The following is a 19050-nucleotide window of genomic DNA, read 5'->3' on the forward strand; positions in this document are numbered from 1 at the left end:
GTTCTTTTCAGTTATTACATAGAAAAAGTATGTACAACTTACTCTGGACTTAACTAGATTTTCTCTTGCGATGTACCCTTAATTCTAATAATATTTTTCTATGAGAGTAATTTTTTTTCTGTGATAAACTTAATCTTTTTTTACCCTCTTTTTGTTGTCTTAGATGAGCTGCTTCAAAGGAAATATTGGTTAACATTTTTCTCATTTTTTGGTAATGATAGCTTGGATGTCTGTGCAGTATATAGAGTTATGTGATTGGCTGTCCTGATGGAATAATAGGACATTGGAATGAAGTATAGTTATTCAAAGGAATTGATGTTTTCATCATCCAGTTCATATAGGATGACAAATACATGCACACGAATCCAGGATGTTTGCTCTTGTCATATTGCAACTATCCTTTATTCAGCTGCAGATATACTTTATCCCCAGTGCTAGACCAGCCAAAGTCCTGTCCAACTACTGTAGCAATTCTGTTTGGCAACTAGGAAAATTAATTCTTGGAGGGTCATTTGATTGGAAGGTAGTGGAAGCCAGATTGTAAGAAAAAGTGAGATTGCATGGTGGGAAAGAGGAACCAAAAGATACAAAGCACAAAGAATCATTTTATTATAGTATTATAGACTTTAGGCTATAGTATTAAAGACTTTAAAGATAGGGCAATATATAAAAGGCATGAAAGGATAGGAGTAAAGGGATGCACTATAATTATTCTGTAACAACAGGTATATACTAGGATATTTGGTCACCTATTTAAAGGGTCTGTACCTGTGGATTAGTCTCTGTTAAGGAAATGGTATGTTTTATAATGCTTATGGAGTTACTTTTTAGTATTCTTATATTTTTGAATAATCACTATTGAATTGTCTGTGTCCTAAACTAGATCTGCCTTTGACATCCATTACAGTGTTAATTTTTTGGTAAGATTTTATTAAATAAAAAGATTATGTGATATACAATGAATTATTGACAGTGAAAGAGGAAATAGAAATTTCAAAATTGAAAGTTTTTGTTTGGGTATCTTCAGTAAAATATAGGATTCTCTACTTTGGCATGGATAGATAACTTTGGGGAACCCAGATTTTTTTTAATGTATTCGTTTTCTTTTCCTATATATATTGTCATGGTTATTTTGCTAACTATGACAATATATACAGGAAAAGTATATGTTAATGCTATCATCTGTTCATTGTGAAACTTTGCTTAATACCCCACAATGGTATTAATACCCCACATGGTATAATGCTATCATCTGATCATTGTGCAACTTTTTTTTTTTAGCTGACATCTGAAATGTTTGAAGCAGATCTTGAGAAGGCATTGTTGCTAAGTAAATTAGAATATGAAGAACACAAAAAGGTATTTGTGCATTTATTGATCTAACTGTATTAGGTTTAAGGGTCGAAAGTTAGGACCAACCCTCTTGAATTTTGTATAAAAGTTCTCCATTAAAATTTGTCCTAAAAATTCATTATTATAACAAAATATTGTCTTGAAGTTTTTATAGTTGGATTCACTTCAGGTTTTGAGAGACAACAGAAGCATGTGGACTAAGCTTTGTCTAATGATTTAGTGTTTAGTTAAAAAGTTCCTCCACCCAACATGAAGGGAAGGGAGGAAATTAACAGCAGATGATTTATTTAAGTTTATTTTAGATGAATGTAGAAAATAAGTACATTAAAAAAATGTAAGTACAAGTATAGGGGTATCCATTAAGAGACTGCTGGAGATACACTACAATTAACTAAAGTAAATGAGACGGCATTTCTGACAATTTGGCCTTGTGAACTCAGCATTTGTCACTAAGATGTGATATTGAGCTGTGTGCTGAAATGCATTCTACAGCATGTTAATGTAGGAACATTTAAGTAAAAAGTAGTGTTGGTTTCCAGTTTCTATATTTAAATTGAGCATTTATATTGTCTTCATATTATTTAACATTTTAGTCCTTTACATATATTGAGAATTTTTTATTTGGTCCATAAAATTCATTCAACTTGTGATTACATAGTGGTTCGTAATAAATGGCCTGTGGTTGTGCTTAAGGGCCTTTAGACTATCATTGTACACTAGTTCCTTCACTTAAGATGAAGGGAAGAGAGGAATAAAATTTACACTAGATGCTTTTGCAATTTATTCATAGCTAAAGGGAAGATGATGAAAGTAGTAAAGTGGACTTTTTATACTCTGTGTATTAGTTTCATTTTCTGTCTCTGTTCTTGTTATACTGAAAAATCAAGAGTAATTGTAATCCTGTTGTTGCTGTTTAGACACAAAACTGGCAATTACAAAAATTGGTACAGCTAGCTTTACTATGACTTAATCATTTAATGGACTTCAGGTTACACTGGAAAAGTCTTCCTGACTTAGTTAATTTGAAGATAAAATTTATCGAATTGTATATTGTTATATAGTAATGATTTGTTGTTAGATATGTCTAAATTCCAAAGCTAAAATGATTAGCTGTATCTTCAGAGGAGGAGTAGAGTAGATGATGTTGATAAAATATTCTTCTAGCTAGTTTTCTTGGCACAGTCATAAGCTTAATACCCCAGAGCATTGGTTTTATCAGACAGTAATGACTCTCAGAAAATAAAGAAACTCCTTTTGTATGTGATGGCTCGTTCGATGTAGTCACTGAGTTTTAAGTTAATTATTTCATTTAAAAAAGTATAATTATTTTAGCTTAAGGATTTTTATAATAACTAAAGCTTGTGATGGCATTTTCTTTTCTGTCTCATTCATTCAGATATTTTTTTGAATAGCCAATATGTGCTAGGCACATAATCTAAAGGTAAAGACATGGTTCCAGCCTTTGAGTTTAGTGGAGGGAGACTTACGTATAATTATAGTGTATAGTATTGAGAGATGTATGTGCAGTGGAAATTCAGAAAGATAGAAGAATTTTCTGATGGGAATGAGTTTTAGGAAAGGATTCTTAAAAGAAGATTTTACCAGATGTATTAGAAGTTCATAGGATAGGTAAAAAGAAAGTCAGCTTTCTCAGGGAAGGAATGGCAAGTATATAAGATATGTACATGCGAAACAGTGTAGCATGTTTGAAAAACTATAAATTAGGAACCTAGAGTTGCTGGAGATACCATCAGGAGAATAGGATATAAAGACCCTGTGTACCAGGCCAAGGAAATTGAGTTTTATATATCAATTGGCAGAGAACTATTGAATATATTTTTTAGACTGGTTTCAAGTTTTTATTTTAGAAACTCATGCGATAGCAATGTCGAAGATGGATTAAGGGGCTAAAATTAGAGGGTATTGCAGTGCCAAGCAAAAAAAGATAGGGGAAATGACAGAATGTATGAAGAAAAGAGAATAGATTTAAGAGACTTTTAAGAGATAAACTCAGCAAGACATAGTGACTAATTTAGATATAAAGTGTATAGGAAGAGTGGGCTTGGATGACTCAGGTTTCTAGCCTAGACAGTTGTGTAGATGATAGCAGCATTAAACAAGGTACTCATTGGAGGATCAGTCCTTACTACAGAATTGGAGATACTTCTTGAACATTCCGGTTGAGATATCTGTACATGCAAAGATAATCATTGTAGAGGTAGAACTTTGAACTTAGAGTATGAAGAGCAGTGGGTATAAAGCTTTGGAAGAATAGGTTAGAATGGGATAATGGTGAAAAATAGCTACATTTAAAAAAAAAAAAATTGGGAAAAGGGAAGCCAATGAAGTTGACTCAAGGGTCATCAGAAATATATTGAAAAAACCAAGAAATCTCTGAAAAAATAATGCCCTGTATTTGGCATTTTAAAGGAAGTTGGCCTTAATTTTCGTATCAGAGAACACCAGAAGCTAGATTTAAGGAAGGGTGAGAAAGCAAATTGACTGTAGATTATTAAGTTTGGTCCAGAAATGAAGAAGAAGGTGGCAGGTAGGAAGCGTTATGGACCAAGGTATAGCTTTTTGTTTTTATTTTAATGTTTAAGAGGCAAAGAGATTGAATATATAAACAGGCATCCTTTTATACAGTTTGGCTGGCCTAAATTTTTATTTTCATTTGCCTTTTTATCTTTAAAAATAAAACTTTAATACACATATTACCTGTTGATGAGTTGACTTTACTTGTGTAAACTAAGTTTAATGATTGTCGATAATTCTTTTTAGGAGTATGAAAATGCTGAAAATGCTTCAACTCAGTCAAAGGTTATGAATAAAAAAGATAAAAGAAAGAATCATCAGGGAAAAGACAAACCTCTCACAGTATCACTAAAAGATTTTCAATCTGAAGGTAATATATGTATGAAATTTATTAGAGGAACTATTCTAAGTCTTTATATACTTTCTAATTTTTAAAATAAAAATTGTTTGGTTAATGTGCTACTTAGAATGTAGACTGTAAACCTGTTTGGAAATAAACAATATGGGAGTTAAAGTAATTTAAAATCAATCATTAAAACCCCATAAAACTACATTTATATTTTTGTATTTCTGAAATTTTTTCCTTTCTAAAATTCACTGAAAATAAAAAATGACATTTATAGTTTTTAAGTCATCATGAAACATAATAGACCAGGAATAGTATCTTCAGGTTTCATCCATTACTGGTCAACTTCAAGTTTTCTGAAACTAATCTTAGAAAATTAAAATGTAAATTTTTAGAATGAGATTTATTACCAGAAGACTCTCTATAATATCATTTGTATTTTTTAAAATCCAACAGAGAAGACAGAAGGAAATTATACGATCCACCAAACTTTTGAAGATGGACCACTAAGCACATTATTTGTGATGTGGGAAATGGTGAAAACCCTAGACCTGTACTGTATTATATAGTAGCCACTATTTATGTGTGGCAACTTAAATATAAATTAATTAAAATGAACTAAAATTAGAAATTCCTTAGTTACATTAGCCACATTTCAAGTATTCAGTAGCCACCTGTGATTAGTAGCGTACTTCCATATTAGACAGCACAGTCACAAAATATTTTTGAACAGCATTGTGCTTAGACCAGTCAGAATAGTTGCTGACCAAATGAACAGCTATTCATTGACAGAACAACCTATTTAAGTCTTATGAATTTAGCCTTAATACATTGGGCATTTGTTCTGTGAGCATTAGTAATACCATAGCAATAATCTCAAAAAACAAACAAACAAAAAAACCCCCTACTTTACTGTCTTCAGAAACAAGCCTGTGAAATTAGGAATAAATTTAGAGAATTATAATTGCTTTGCTTTAAGGATCAGGAAAGTTTTTCTTATAGTCTGTCTTTCTAATTAAGTTGCTTTGTTTTGAGGTTAAAAGAACAGATGTATGTTAAAATTTCCAATTTCAGTAAGAAAGATTTTACATAAGAAATATTTCATTAAAAACTAAGAAACACGAAAAGAATGCTTTTTAAAAACTCCTTAATTTACTTTTTATATGTTAGATTTAATAAATATTTTATAACTTTATTAGATTCAGACATCCATATGATTCTGTTAAACTACACAACTATTACAAGGCATAATTAACACGGTTGTGATTCTTTGGTTCTGGCATCATATTGTATGCTAAGTAGAACATGCTAAAAGAATGACTTGTGTAAGCTACCAGGATTTGGTAGTTTGATCTGAAACTTGTGATTTTGACATTTACTGTGTTTATGGACTTTATTCTATTCTGATCACTGAATGCTTTAGAGAACTGGCAGCTTTTAGATTCTCAGTCATTAGAAAGCTATTCTATTATTAGTCTTTGAGAATGGAAAATTTCTGCTGTCCAGAAGAATCATTATTAAATATTAGATATTCCAATCATTTCCAATTTAAATGAAAACACTTGTTTCCTATTTGTAAATTAGTCTCAACCTTATATCTGTGTGGATTCCCTTATTTTTTCCTTTTCCTCATTCTTTAATCCCTTTTCATAAATGCTATTGTTACTAAACCAGTGATTTGTTTAATCTAGATATATTTGTTATGTCTTCTTTTTTGTTTCATTCTGTAAATACAAATCAGTTTTTAGTATTTTTCCATGGTGTTATCAAATCACTATGATGTGTATTTTAAAAATAAAAAACTAGCTAATAAAAGATACGAATTATTATTCTACTTTTCATTTTATTCCACAAGGGAGTGATCTTTATAGTTTTTGCAGTCATAATATCCTATGATTTGATTTTAAACATATTTGTACCCCCTCAAGTTCACCCCCTCAGAAAATTATGTGAAACCAGAAACTTAAATGATACAGAATACAGATGTTTAAAATTTAATAATACCCTTTGGTATGGGTGACATTTACTAGGATATAAGACCTAGTCCCTAAGCTGAATAAATTAATAGTTATATACTGAATTTTAACATCTTATACCTAGAAAAGTAAACCTGATGAATCCTAGGCAAACCCCAAATGACTTCTGAAACTATTATAATTTTGAAATTCTTTTTAATTGCTTTGTTTAAATATTGTTTATATATTGAAATATTTTATGGTAATTCCCTCCAATGAAATATCATCATTTGTTTTATTTACAGATCACATTAGTAAAAAGACAGAGGTAAGTGTTATAACCATCTTCATTCTAGAAAACACTTGATGATTTTAAGAATAGTATTTAAATGTTTAGGAGTAAGTCTTTTTTGAGATATACCACTTAAAGGACAACTCGTAGGTGTTTCATGAGTGAATGCAATTATGTTTCTGGCAATTATAAGGATATAAAATACGTTATGGTAAAATAAAAATGTGATTATTTACATGAAATATAATATCTTTTGGCTTTAGCATCTGATTTGTGTGTGTACGTGAGCCAAAAGGTTACCACATGTAAATTAAAATTTTAGGGAAACATTCAGAGTCTGTATTTTAATCTTTATTAAAAATATCCTAAAACCATTTCTCAAGATATTTTAGAATTACAGAAATTGTGAGTTTGTACCCATGGATAAAATAAACCTGATCATGTACTTTTCTTACCATTCACTGTTAGAGGGTAGTGCTGCTTACACATAACTTTCTAGTATTATCAGTTACTTTTTTTTTTATAGACTTCATAAAGCCCCTACAAACTTTTTAGAATTGGGAAATGAGACAACTATAAGATATTTTTTAATAATGAAGATAATACTAATGAAATGTTAGAATTCTTTTTACTTCTTTAGGTATTAATTTGTCTCATTCTGTTATGTATGTATTCTTGTCATAATTCCTTTAATTGATTTTATTAAATGGTTAGATGTTCCTTGGTTTCTCTTTAGAATACATATATAGTTTTTGGCCATTTTTGTTTTTGTTTCAGGCATTCCCTGGACAAGTCAGGGAAATAAAATTTGTCTATACAAAAACATCTAACTAACTCTCTAATTATAATAGAAAGTAAGTGCTTGTTCATACCTCTTAGAAACTTCAACTAATCATGCCTTGTAAGGAGCATTAGTGGATCCTTAAAGTTATTTCGTTTGTTTTTAATTTTAATGTGATGTCTTTTTAAATGCTAATTATGCCGGATGGAGTGTCTCATAGCTACCTACTCCTTTCTCTTTAGTCCCACTTTTATCTGGCCTTCTCAACTCCAGTCCTTCTAGTACCATTCAGAAGCTTTAAAATTATAGTGATCATCATCTGTCTTGAAATCTAGAAGGTTGAGTCTTTAATATGCTTGAATAGACTATCCCTGGGAGAGTACCCAAGAAGTTGTACCAGAGGTCGCCAAGGGGTGAGGGAGGAGTGGTAACCGGAAGAGGGAGGGATAGGAGAAAGAATTACTTTTCACAATATATACTTCTGAATTTCCTGTCATGTCTATGTACTACCAATTAAAAATTTATATTAAAAATAAAAAGCACTGGGTGAGGGAGGGAGCTGGGGAACAAACTCAGTTCTATCTGGCTCCCACAGCCTATTTCCTTTTTATTGTACTGTGCTTTCAGCATGTCTGCTTTAAGACTTTATATAGCTTTAGGACTTCATTTCTCTCCCAAGTCTCAGTTGATGTCTTGTGATGGAGGATTGAAGTTGGGAATGACCTGTGTTGCCATCTTGGTGATGTCATTTCTATCTTTTTTTATTTGATTAACTATGCTTCAGAATTTGGCCAGAGAGTCACTTTTTCCTGGAAACGTCCCTTATTTAGATGTCCATAATACCCTGTGTATACTTACTTCATAGCCTTCAACACCCTGTTTATTATTGTTTTTCACTAGAATTTGAATACTTGGAGGTATGGGACCATATCTTGTTGATTTGGTTTCCCTGGTAGTCTAATTACTACCACATAGTAGGTAATGGAGATGAATGTTGGCTAATGAATGAATGAATGTTCTGCCTTTGCACTAAAACTTTCTTTAGACTTTTTTGGTCTGCTGCTTCTGTATATTTTTACAAAACATAACAGGGGCACATAAGTTTTATTTTCTATGCAAGTTCAAGCACTTGTTAGGGCCTTTGTGGAACTCTGCATTAAGAATCCTGAGACTTTTTGCTAAGCAAGAAAAAGTACCACTATCAATTAATCGTTGCCCATTTTTAAAAGAGGAAGGAAGTGGCTGCATGCTTTACAGATATTTGCCATCCCTGACATACAAAAAATAATGCTTATTATATCTGTTTTTGTACTTCTCAGTAGATTGTGAGTCCTGTGACAGTAGCCCACGTGTAGCATAGTACTAATTGCATAGTAAGAGCTTAATAAATAATTGTTTTAAGTCAAGACTTGAATCCATGAGGGTCTACTCTAGGAAAGAGGATAAAGTAGACTTATCCCACATATTATATCATCTTTAATATAATAGCCCATTTAAAGAACACCATTATTTAGATTTTCTCTTGGAATAAGTTCAGAGCATCCAAGTGTGGCAAAAGAGAAATTGCACATGTAAATGGAACATTTTGAGATTTGTGTGTTGGCTGTATGTTAAGGTATGTTGAAATTGTAAAGCTGGGAGGCTATTCTAGGAGGTGACTTGGAGCCTTTAGAAATACGAAAGAAATTGTTGATGAAAGCATTCATATTTGTCGGTTTACACTGTAAATCATGTGTTCAAGTTAGGAAATAAGTGTTCAGTAGGAAGCTGGGGTTTTAATTGAAGTATAATTTGGACACAGTATGATGCATAGGTGCAGTTGGATGAGGTTTGACACATCCATATAATTATGTGACCTATATCTCTATCAAGGTAAAGAACATTTCCATCACACACTGTCAAGTTTCCTTCTGCCACATCCAAGTCATCACCTCATGTCCTCTCCGCCCCCTACAGGCAACCACTGTTGTGATTTCTATCATCATGGATTAGTTTTGTGTCTTTAAAGTAAAGCCTACAGTATGTTATTCTTTGGTCTGGTTCTTTCCATCAGCAAAATGTTTGAAGGTTCATTCATGTTGTGTATATTAGTAGTTTTTCCCTTTTCATTGCTAAATTGTATTCCACAGAGTGACTTATCATGATGTATTTATTTATTCTCCTGTTTATGTACATTTGGTTTGTTTTCAGTTTTTGACCATTATAAATAAGGCTGCTATTACATTTTTAAAAAGCTTTATTGAGGTATAATTTACATATTGTAAAAGTTATCCATATAAAGTATATAATAGAGTGGATTTGAACAGATTTGCAGTTTTGCGGTCATTACGTAATCTAATTTTAGAATATGTCCATCATCCCCAAAAGAAACCTTGTGTCCATTACCAGCCACTTCCATATCCCTCCTGCCCTGCCCTCCTTCAGTCTTAGACAACCACTAATCTACATTCTGTCTCTACAAATCTACTTATTCCAGATGTTTTGTGTACATGGAACCATACGGTATATGGTCTTTTGTGACTTATTACACTTAGCATAATGTTTTTCAAGTTCACCCATGTTGTAACATATATTAGTACTTCATTCCTTTTTGTTGCTAATTCCATTTTGTACTGCATTTAATTTTATCTATTTCATCACTTGATCGTTTGGGTTGTTTGCACTTTTGGTTATTATGAATAATGCTATGAACATTTGTGTGCAAGTCTTTTTATGAACAAATGTTTAATGTCTTTTAGATAAAAACCTACGAATGAAATTGCTATGTAGGTATTTGTTTAAGCATAAGAAATTATTGAAGTGTTTTCTAAAGTGGCTGTACCATTTTACAATTGTGGAGGTACAGGAGTTTATGAAATAAGGGAAGTTATTTTTGTGTTCCTGGTATTCCTGGGAGGCTTACAAAAGGTTTTTTTATGATGCTAGCCTTGGTTCCTTATCTTAAACTTTAAATGACAAGACAGTTTCAATAGTTATTTGTATTTCTATATACCAGTAACAGCAGAAAGTGTAATTGAAAGACTTTTTAATACATTATAAGAATACCTAAGAATAAATTAAATAAATGATATGTAAGACCTATATTGGGAAAATTGTAAAACTTTATTGAAAGATAGCAAAGATTTAAATGGGGAAAATACACCTTGTTCGTGGATTGGAAGACATATCATAAAGAAGTCACATTTCCTCATATTAATTTGTAAAATCAGTGCAATCCCAATCGGAATCACAATTTAGTTTTCAAACTGAAAACTACAGCACTTATAAAATTATTATGGAAGTGCAAAGGACCAAAAATAGCCAAAATGCTCTTGAGGAGGAAAAACGTAGGAGGACTTGCCCAATCAGATATCAAGATTCTTTTTTAAAACTAATACTACAGTAAGGTATTACTGGTGCATTAATAGACAAACCATTAGAAAACAATAGCCCCAAAATAGACCAACCACATGTGTACACTTGATATATATCAGAATGATGTAGAATATTGCTGGGTGAAGGATGAAGTTTTTTTAATAAATGGTTTTAGGCCAATAGATTATTTTTATGGAAAAAAAGATTTGATTATTCATATCATAAATAAAAATGTGGACAGTGGATCAAAGACTTAAAAGTAAAAGGCAATATTATAAAACATTTAGGTGCTAAAATAGGAAGAATATTTTTATTCTTTAGGGTAAGAAAGGCACAAAAACTACTATCTTTAAAATTATACATTAAGTTAAGGACTTCTTTTCATCATAATGTTTGAAAAATGAAAGGACGATCTTCAGAGAAGAAAAAGATTTTTTCCAAAAAAGAACTCAATTGAAGAATGGGTGAGAAACAAGTACTCATAAAAAGGATATTTATATGGTGTAAAAACATAGAAAAAAGATGGCCAACCTCATTAATAATCAGGGAAATGCAAATTAAAACCACAGTGAGAATATTTACTCTTAGGATGGCAAAAATCAAAGATGATTTGAAATGTTGGTGAGAATATGGAATAATGGTACACTCTTTATGAAGAGGTAACCTGTTATGTCAACATAGTATTGGAATTCATAGCCAGAGCAATTAGGTAAGGAAAATAAATAAAAGGCATACAAATTGGAAAGGAAGTAAAACTGTTACTATTTGCCAGTTACATGATATATATAGAAAATTTTAAAGACTCCACACAAACCAAAAAAAACAGAATAAGTGAATTCAGTAAAATAGAATACAAAATCGGTATACAGAGATCTGTTGCATTTATATAGTCTAATAATGAACTATGAGAAGAAAATTAAGAAAATAATTCTATTTATAATTGCATAAAAAAGAATGAAATACCCAGGAATAAATTTAAATGAGGTGAAACACCTGTGCACTGAAAACTATAAGATGCTGATGAAAGAATTGGAAGAAGACACAAATAAATGGAAATATATTCCATGTTCATGGGTTGGAAGAATTAATGTTGTTAAAATGTTCATACTGCCCAAAGCTATCTACAGATTGAATGCAATGCCTAGTCAAAATTTCAATGACATTTCTCACAGAAATAGAACAAATAGTTCTAAAATTTGTATAGAGCTGTAAAAGACCCCGAATAGCCAAAGCAATCTTACGAAAGAACAGCAAAGCTGGTGGCATCACACTCCCTGATTTCAAACTATATTACAAAACTATAGTGACCAAAATAATATAGTATTGGCATAGAAAGCAGACACATATAGCAATGAAGCAGAAAAGAGAGCCCAGAAATAAATCCATGCATTTTTAATCAGTTAATTTACAACAGTGGAGTCAAGAGTAAACAATGAAAGAAATGACAGTCTCTTCAATAAATGGTGTTGGGAAAACTGGACAACCATATAAAAAGGAACGAAAATGGACCACTGTACTTACACCATACACAAAAATAACTCAAATTGATTTAAGGCTTGACTGTAAAACCTGAGACCATAAAACTCTCAGAAGAAAACATAGGTAGTAAACTCCTTGACATTGGTCTTGGCAATGATTTTTCGGATTTGACACCAAAAGCAAAGGAAATAAAATAAAAAATAAATGAGTGGGACTACATCAGACTAAAGCTTTTGCACAGCAAAGGAAACCATCAACAGAATGAAAAGGCAACCTACTGAATGGAAATAACTATTTGCAAATCATATATCTGATAAGGGGTTAATATCCAAAATAAATAAAGAATTCATAAAACTCAATAGCAAAAAACCAATTGATTTGAAAAAATGGGCAGAAAATCTGAATAGACATACATTTGGCGAATAGGTACATAAAAATTGTTTAACATCACTAATCTTCAGGAAAATGCATACCAAAACCACAATAAGATATCACCTCACACCTGTTAGAATAACTATTATCAAAAAGACAAGAAATAAGAAGTGTTGGTGAAGATGTGGGGAAAAGGGAACCCTTGTGCACTGTTAGTGGGACTGTAAATTGGTGCAGCCACTATGGAAAACAGTATGGACGTTCCTCAAAAAATTAAAAATAGAGCTACCATATGATCCAGCAATTCTGTTTCCAGGTTTTTATCCTATGAAAACACTAATTTGAGCAGGTAGGCATATGCACTCCTGTGTTCAGTGCAGTCTTAACAGTAGCCAAGATATGGAAACAAACCAAGTATCCATCAACAGATAAAGAAAATACACACAATGGCATATATTATTCAGTCATATAAAGAATGAAATCTTACCATTTGCAACAACGTAGATGGACCCTGAGGCATTTATACTAAGTGAAATGTCAGGCAGAGAAAGACAAATGCCTTATGATCTCATGTGGAACCTGAACAAAAACAAAACAAGCTCACAGAAAACTGGTGGTTGCCAGAGGCAGGGGGTAAGGGTGGGCAAAATGGGTGAAAAGGGTCAAAAGGTACAAGCTTCCAGTTATGAAATGTCATGGAGATGTTAAGTTCAGCACAACTATAGTTAATAACACTGTACTGCATATTTGAAAGTTGCTAAGAGGTAAATCTTAAAAGTTCTTATCACAAGAAAAAAATATATATGGTGATGGATATTTACTGGAATTACTGTGGTGATTATTTTGCAATACAGTTGACCCTTGAACAACATGGGGGTTATAGGCACCAACCACCTGCGCAATTGAAAATTCGTGTATAACATAAGTCGGCCCTCCATATATGCGGATTCCCAGCTGTGGATGTATATACAAGTATTGAATCATCATGTTGTACACTTGAAACTCATGTTGTATGTCAGTGACACCTCAATTAAAGATTCCTGTAACCCACAGTCCAGGGATTTTACTCCCAAGTACATGCTCTAGAGTAATATGTGCTTATGTGGATCACCATACGTATATAAGACTTAAAAGCATCATTGTTCACTAAGATCAAAACCTGTGAAGAATCTAAATGTCCATCAGTAGTAAACTGAATAACAAATTGTGGCAAATTTCGTCAATGGAGTACTAATCAGCATTAAAAGTGAATGAATTACAGTGAGAAGGAACAGTATGATTCCATATAAAGTTCAAAAATGAGCAAAATTAAGCTGTATTATTTAGGGAGATATGCATACGTTGACAGGCAATAAAGCAAGTCAAAGAGAGTATCACAAAAAGTAGAAATAATCACACCTTTAATAGGGAAGAAAGGAGAAGCATGGAGTCTTCTGGGGTACTAGCAATGTTCATAATTACCTCGATAGTAACAAGCATGTCACTTTATAACTTTTTCAATCTGTACATATGCTGTAAAACTGCATTTTCTGTATGCTAGTAGCAAAAGTAAAGTTATTTTTTAAAGTTGTTATTTATAGTAGCAGCAAAAGATAATAAGGTACCTAAAGATCTAATCGAAGTTATGCAAACCTATATGGAGCAAATTATCAAATTTTATTGAAAAACAAAGTCAACTTACATAGATGGAAAGGTATGCCATCTTTGTGGGTAAGAAACGTTATTAATAAAAGTGACAGTTTTTCCCAAATTTTCTTTGCATTTCCAATGCTAAGTTTGTTTGTTTTTAAAACTCAACAAATTACTAATATGGAAGCACAAAGGCTAAAAAATAGCCCAGAACTTCTAAAGAAGAACCATATTTAATGCACTTACTGTTATTTATCAAGATTCCATATATGCATGGGTCTTTTGAGCTCTCTGTTCTGTTCTACCGGTCAATTTATTACTGTGTTCATTACGTGATGTGTTCATGACTCACCATTGTAATGTCTGATATATAGAAAAGCAAAGGACGGTTGTTAGTCATATTAGGAAAAAATCAAATTGGATCTCTACCTTCTATCACACATTAAAATCTATTCCACATAGGTTAGATATTTACATGCAAAAGACAAATTGTACAACCCTTAGAACTAGAAAATATAGTATATTTCCCACCCAGGGGTAGGGAAAACTTAACAAAGCATTGTAAAAGAAAGATTGATAAATTGGATGTCATTCAAAATGAATAATTTATTTTACACAAAAATACCCAAAGAATGTAAAAAGATAAGGCATGAATTGAGAGAAGGTATTTTCAAAACAGAACTGATAAAGGATTAGTATCCAGATACAGAGAGAACTCTTATAGAGTGGTTAAAAAATAAACGGCTATCTTGTTTTCTTACTGTCTCATAGGATATAAATTTAAAAAAAAGTAAGACATTTAGACATTTTATAAAATAGGGAAATACAAATAGCAAAAAGTCCAGCATTGCTGCTATCGAAGTGTGAATTAAGACCACAGTGAGATATCCCCTTTTTTTCCAACCATGAGGAGGGCAAAAATTATGAAGTTAGAAAATATCATGATTTAGAAGGTATAGATCAATGGAGTTATGGATCAGTTTACATTGGTGGGAATGTAAATTAGTACAAATATTTTGCATAAGTTTGGTGTTCTTGTAAAGTTGAGTATACATTATAACCCAAGTCAGTAAACATTTTTGTGTAAAAAGGGCCAGGTGGCAGATATTTTAGGCTTTGGGGTCACATCTGATCTCTCTCACAACTACTGCACTCTGTTTCTGCCACTGTAGTATAAGAGCAGCTGTAGTGTAAAAGAACGACTGTGCTCCAATAAAGTTTTATTTACAAAAAAAGGCAACAAGGTCCACTTTGGGCCATATTTTGTTGCCTCTTGATATAATTTATGACTTAGCATTCCACTCACACGTATACATGCCTTAGAAAAACTTGCGCATGTGTCCTGGGAGCCATGTAGAAGAATGTTTATAAATGTGTAATAGCCCAGCCCTCCCCGCCACGAGAAACTTGGAAAAATTTAAATGTTAACCTTCGGTAGAATGGATAAATTTTAGTATAATCACACAATGGTTTATGCAGTAGTGAAAATGAATTTATACCTCTAGGCAACAATATGGATGAATCCAGAAGAGAATGTTGAGTGAAAAACAAGTCTCAGAAGACTACATCATAGTGATACCAATTTTATAAAACTTAAAACAAGCAAAACTAAATAGTCTTGCCAAAAATATTTAAACTATATGTAAATCAAGATCTAGTTTCCATTTTACAGGAAATATAGAGATTAGTAGTACAAATTAAATGATACGTAAAGGAACAATCAGGGTAATGTAGAAGATGGATATTTTGTAGGACAACTGGCCTGATTTCTTCAACAACAACAAAAAAATAACAAGAAAAGGTGGAGTGTGGGGAAGGGATGTTCTAGATTAAAGGAGATTTAAGAGCTGACCAATGTGATGTTTGGACCCTAGTGAAATAATCAATAAAAGACATTTCAATACAACTGAAGAAATTTAAATATAAACTAGGTATAAGATGATATTAAGGAATATTTTATAGGTGACATGCTTAAATTGGAAAATTTATTGTAGCTACATATGAAAGAATTTTGAGATGAAATGTCACGATGTGTGTACTATAAAATTCCTAAACAAAAAGGGAACGGGATAAACTGTTAAGGAAAAACCTTAACAATTGTTAATCTAGGTGTAGAATATATGGGTTAAATTTTGCATAATGATAAGCAAAGCAAGTGAAATGAAAATATATTTTTTAGTGATACATCTATAAAACAATAAGAGATGGAAATGATAAACACTAAATTTGTGTTAACAGCTACCTCTTATGGAGGGCAGAAGATATAGGTAAAGATAAAGCCTAGTTTTTAAGTAAGATAGTGCAATCATAAGTGTCTTTTTTAAATAAAATAAAAGCTTTTTAAAACTTTATTGAGTTATTATTTACATATCATAAAATTCACCAGTTAAGTATAATTCAATAATTTATAGTAAATTTAAAGAGCTGCAACTATAACTGTTGTCTAGATTAGAACATTTCTATCATCCCCAAAAGTTCCCTCATATCCATTTGTAGTTAATTTCTACTCCTGGCTCCTGGCCGCCACTGATTTGCTTTGTATCACTATAGTTTGACTTTTCTGGTAATCAAATATGAATGGACTCATGCAATATGTATCCTTTTGTATCTGACTTTTTTCACTTAGCATAATATTTCTGAGGTTTATCCATGTTATAGCATGTCTCAGTAGTTCATCTCATTTTATTGCTGAATAACATTCCATTATATATTATTTATTCACCAGTTAATGGACACTTGCTATGAACATTTGATTCATGTCTTTGTGTAGATATGTTTTTATTTCTCTTAAGTGGATACTTAAGATATTGCTGAGTTGTCTAGTAATTTATGTTAACTTTTAAAAAGTCTGTTAAGCTGTTTTAAGAATTTCCTTTTTTAATCTGAATAGTATTCCATTGTACCACATTCATTTATCCATTCATTTGCTAGTGGACACTTGGGTTGCTTACATGTTTTAGCTATTGTGAATAATGCTGTTATGAACATGGGTGTACACATATCTGTTTGAGACCCTGCTTTCAGTTCTTTTAGGAGTATACTTAGAAGTAGAATTGTTGGGTCATATGGTAATTCTATTTTTAATTTTTTAAGGAATCGTCATACTGTTTTACACAGTGACTGTAACATTTTACATTCCCACCAAAGAGTGCAAGGGTTTCAGTTTTTCCACATTCTTACCAAGAGTTGTTTTCTGGTTGTTGGTATTTATTTATTTATCTGTCTGTCTGTCTGTCTGTCTGTCTATCTATCTATCTATCTATTTTGACAGTACCTTTCCTAATGGATGTGAGATGGTATCTCATTGTAGATTTCATTTGCATTTCCCTAATGATTAGTGATGTTGAGCATATTTTCATGTGTTTACTGACCATTCATATATCTTCTTTGGATAAATATCTTTTCAGGTCCTTGCCCATTTTTAAATTGGGTGGTTCATTGTCATTATTGAGTTTTAGGAGTTTTCTATATATTAATATTAATACCTTATCAGATATGTGATTTGCAGATTTTTTTTCCATTCTATGGGTTGACTTGGTCGTGGTGTATGCTTGCAATATACTGCTAAATTCTGTTTGTGGTATTTTGTTGAGGATTTTTACATTGATGTTCGTAAGGTATGTTGGTTTGTAGTTTTCTTGTAGTGTCTTTGGCTTGGGTATCAGGGTTATGCCTGGCCTCATGACATGACTTAGGAAGTATTTTCTCTTCAGCTTTTTTTTTTTCCCCCTTTGGAAATGTTTGAGAAAGATTGATAGTAGTTCTTTAAGTGTTTGGTAGAATTCACCAGTGAAGCCATCAGGTTCAGGGCTTTTCGTTATTGAGAGATTTTTGATTACTGATTCAATCATATTACTAGTTATAATTCTATTCAGATTTTCTATTATTAGTGATTTAGTCTTGGTAGGTTTTATGTTTCTAGGAATGTGTTCATTTCATCTAGGTTATCCAATTTATTTGACATACAGTTTTTCATAGTACTCTTATAGTCCTTATTTCTATAGAATCAGTAGTAATGTCCCCATTTCCATTTCTGATTTTAGTATAAATTGATTCCTCTTGTTTTTTCTTAGTCCATCTAGCTAAAGATTTGTCAATTTTGTTGAAACTTGATTTCGTTGATTGTCTCTGTTCTTTTTCTGTTCTCTATTTTGTTTATCTCTGCTGTAAGCTTTATCATTTCCTTTCTTCTGCTAGTTTTGGGTTTAGTTTGTTCTTCTTTTTTTAGTTCCTTAAATTGTAAAGAGAAATTGTTGATTTGTGTTCTTCCTTGCTTTTTAAGTTTTAAATTTTTAGCTATAAATTTCCCACATAGTACCACTTTCGCTGCATCCCATAAGGTTTGATATGTTGTGTTTTGGTTTTCATTTGTCTCTAAGTATTTTCTAATTTCCCTTGTGATTTCTTCTTTGATCCATTAGTTGTTTAATAGTTTATTTAATTTCTATAATTCTGTGAATTTCCCACTTTATTTTATTTGTTTTTAACTTCATTCTGTTGTGGTCAGAGTAAACACTTTGTATGATATTTATCTTTTAAAATCTATTGAGGCTTCATTCGTGGCCACACATGTGGGCTGTCATAGAAAATGGACTTGTGAAGAGTGTGTTTACTGTTATCATTGAGTGGAGTGTATATGTTGAGTTATGTATATGTCTGTTAGATCTAGTTGGTTCATCATGTTGGTTAAGTTCTGTTTTTCCTTCTATCTGATTGTTGTATTCATTATTGTTAGGAAGATATTGAAATCTTTAACTATTATTGTAGAACTCTTTCTTCCCTCAGATCTGTCAGTTTTCACTTGATATATTTTCATAGTCTGTCATTAGATATGTAAATGTTCATTTTATATTTTCCTGCTGTATTAAACCTTTTATTAATACATTATATCCTTCTTTGTCTCTTGTAGTTTCTTTATTTAAAGTCTGCCTTGTCTAATATTAGTATAGCCATT

At 31.8% G+C, this 19050-nt stretch overlaps 1 protein-coding gene across 2 annotated transcripts in view; it reads left to right on the forward strand.

The window, feature by feature from the left end:
* The window catches only part of GKAP1 (G kinase anchoring protein 1), a 65305-nt gene that overhangs the window by 19740 nt on the left and 26515 nt on the right, over positions 1-19050 (forward strand). For both annotated transcript variants that reach the window (XM_006916094.3, XM_015592611.2), the window contains exons 4-6: positions 1282-1359; positions 4135-4258; positions 6495-6517. In XM_006916094.3, the coding sequence (XP_006916156.1) occupies positions 1282-1359; positions 4135-4258; positions 6495-6517 (225 nt within the window). The remainder of the gene's footprint in view (positions 1-1281; positions 1360-4134; positions 4259-6494; positions 6518-19050) is intronic.

Source organism: Pteropus alecto, unplaced genomic scaffold (assembly GCF_000325575.1).
Source record: "Pteropus alecto unplaced genomic scaffold, ASM32557v1 scaffold206, whole genome shotgun sequence".
Taxonomy (NCBI): Eukaryota; Metazoa; Chordata; class Mammalia; order Chiroptera; family Pteropodidae; genus Pteropus; species Pteropus alecto.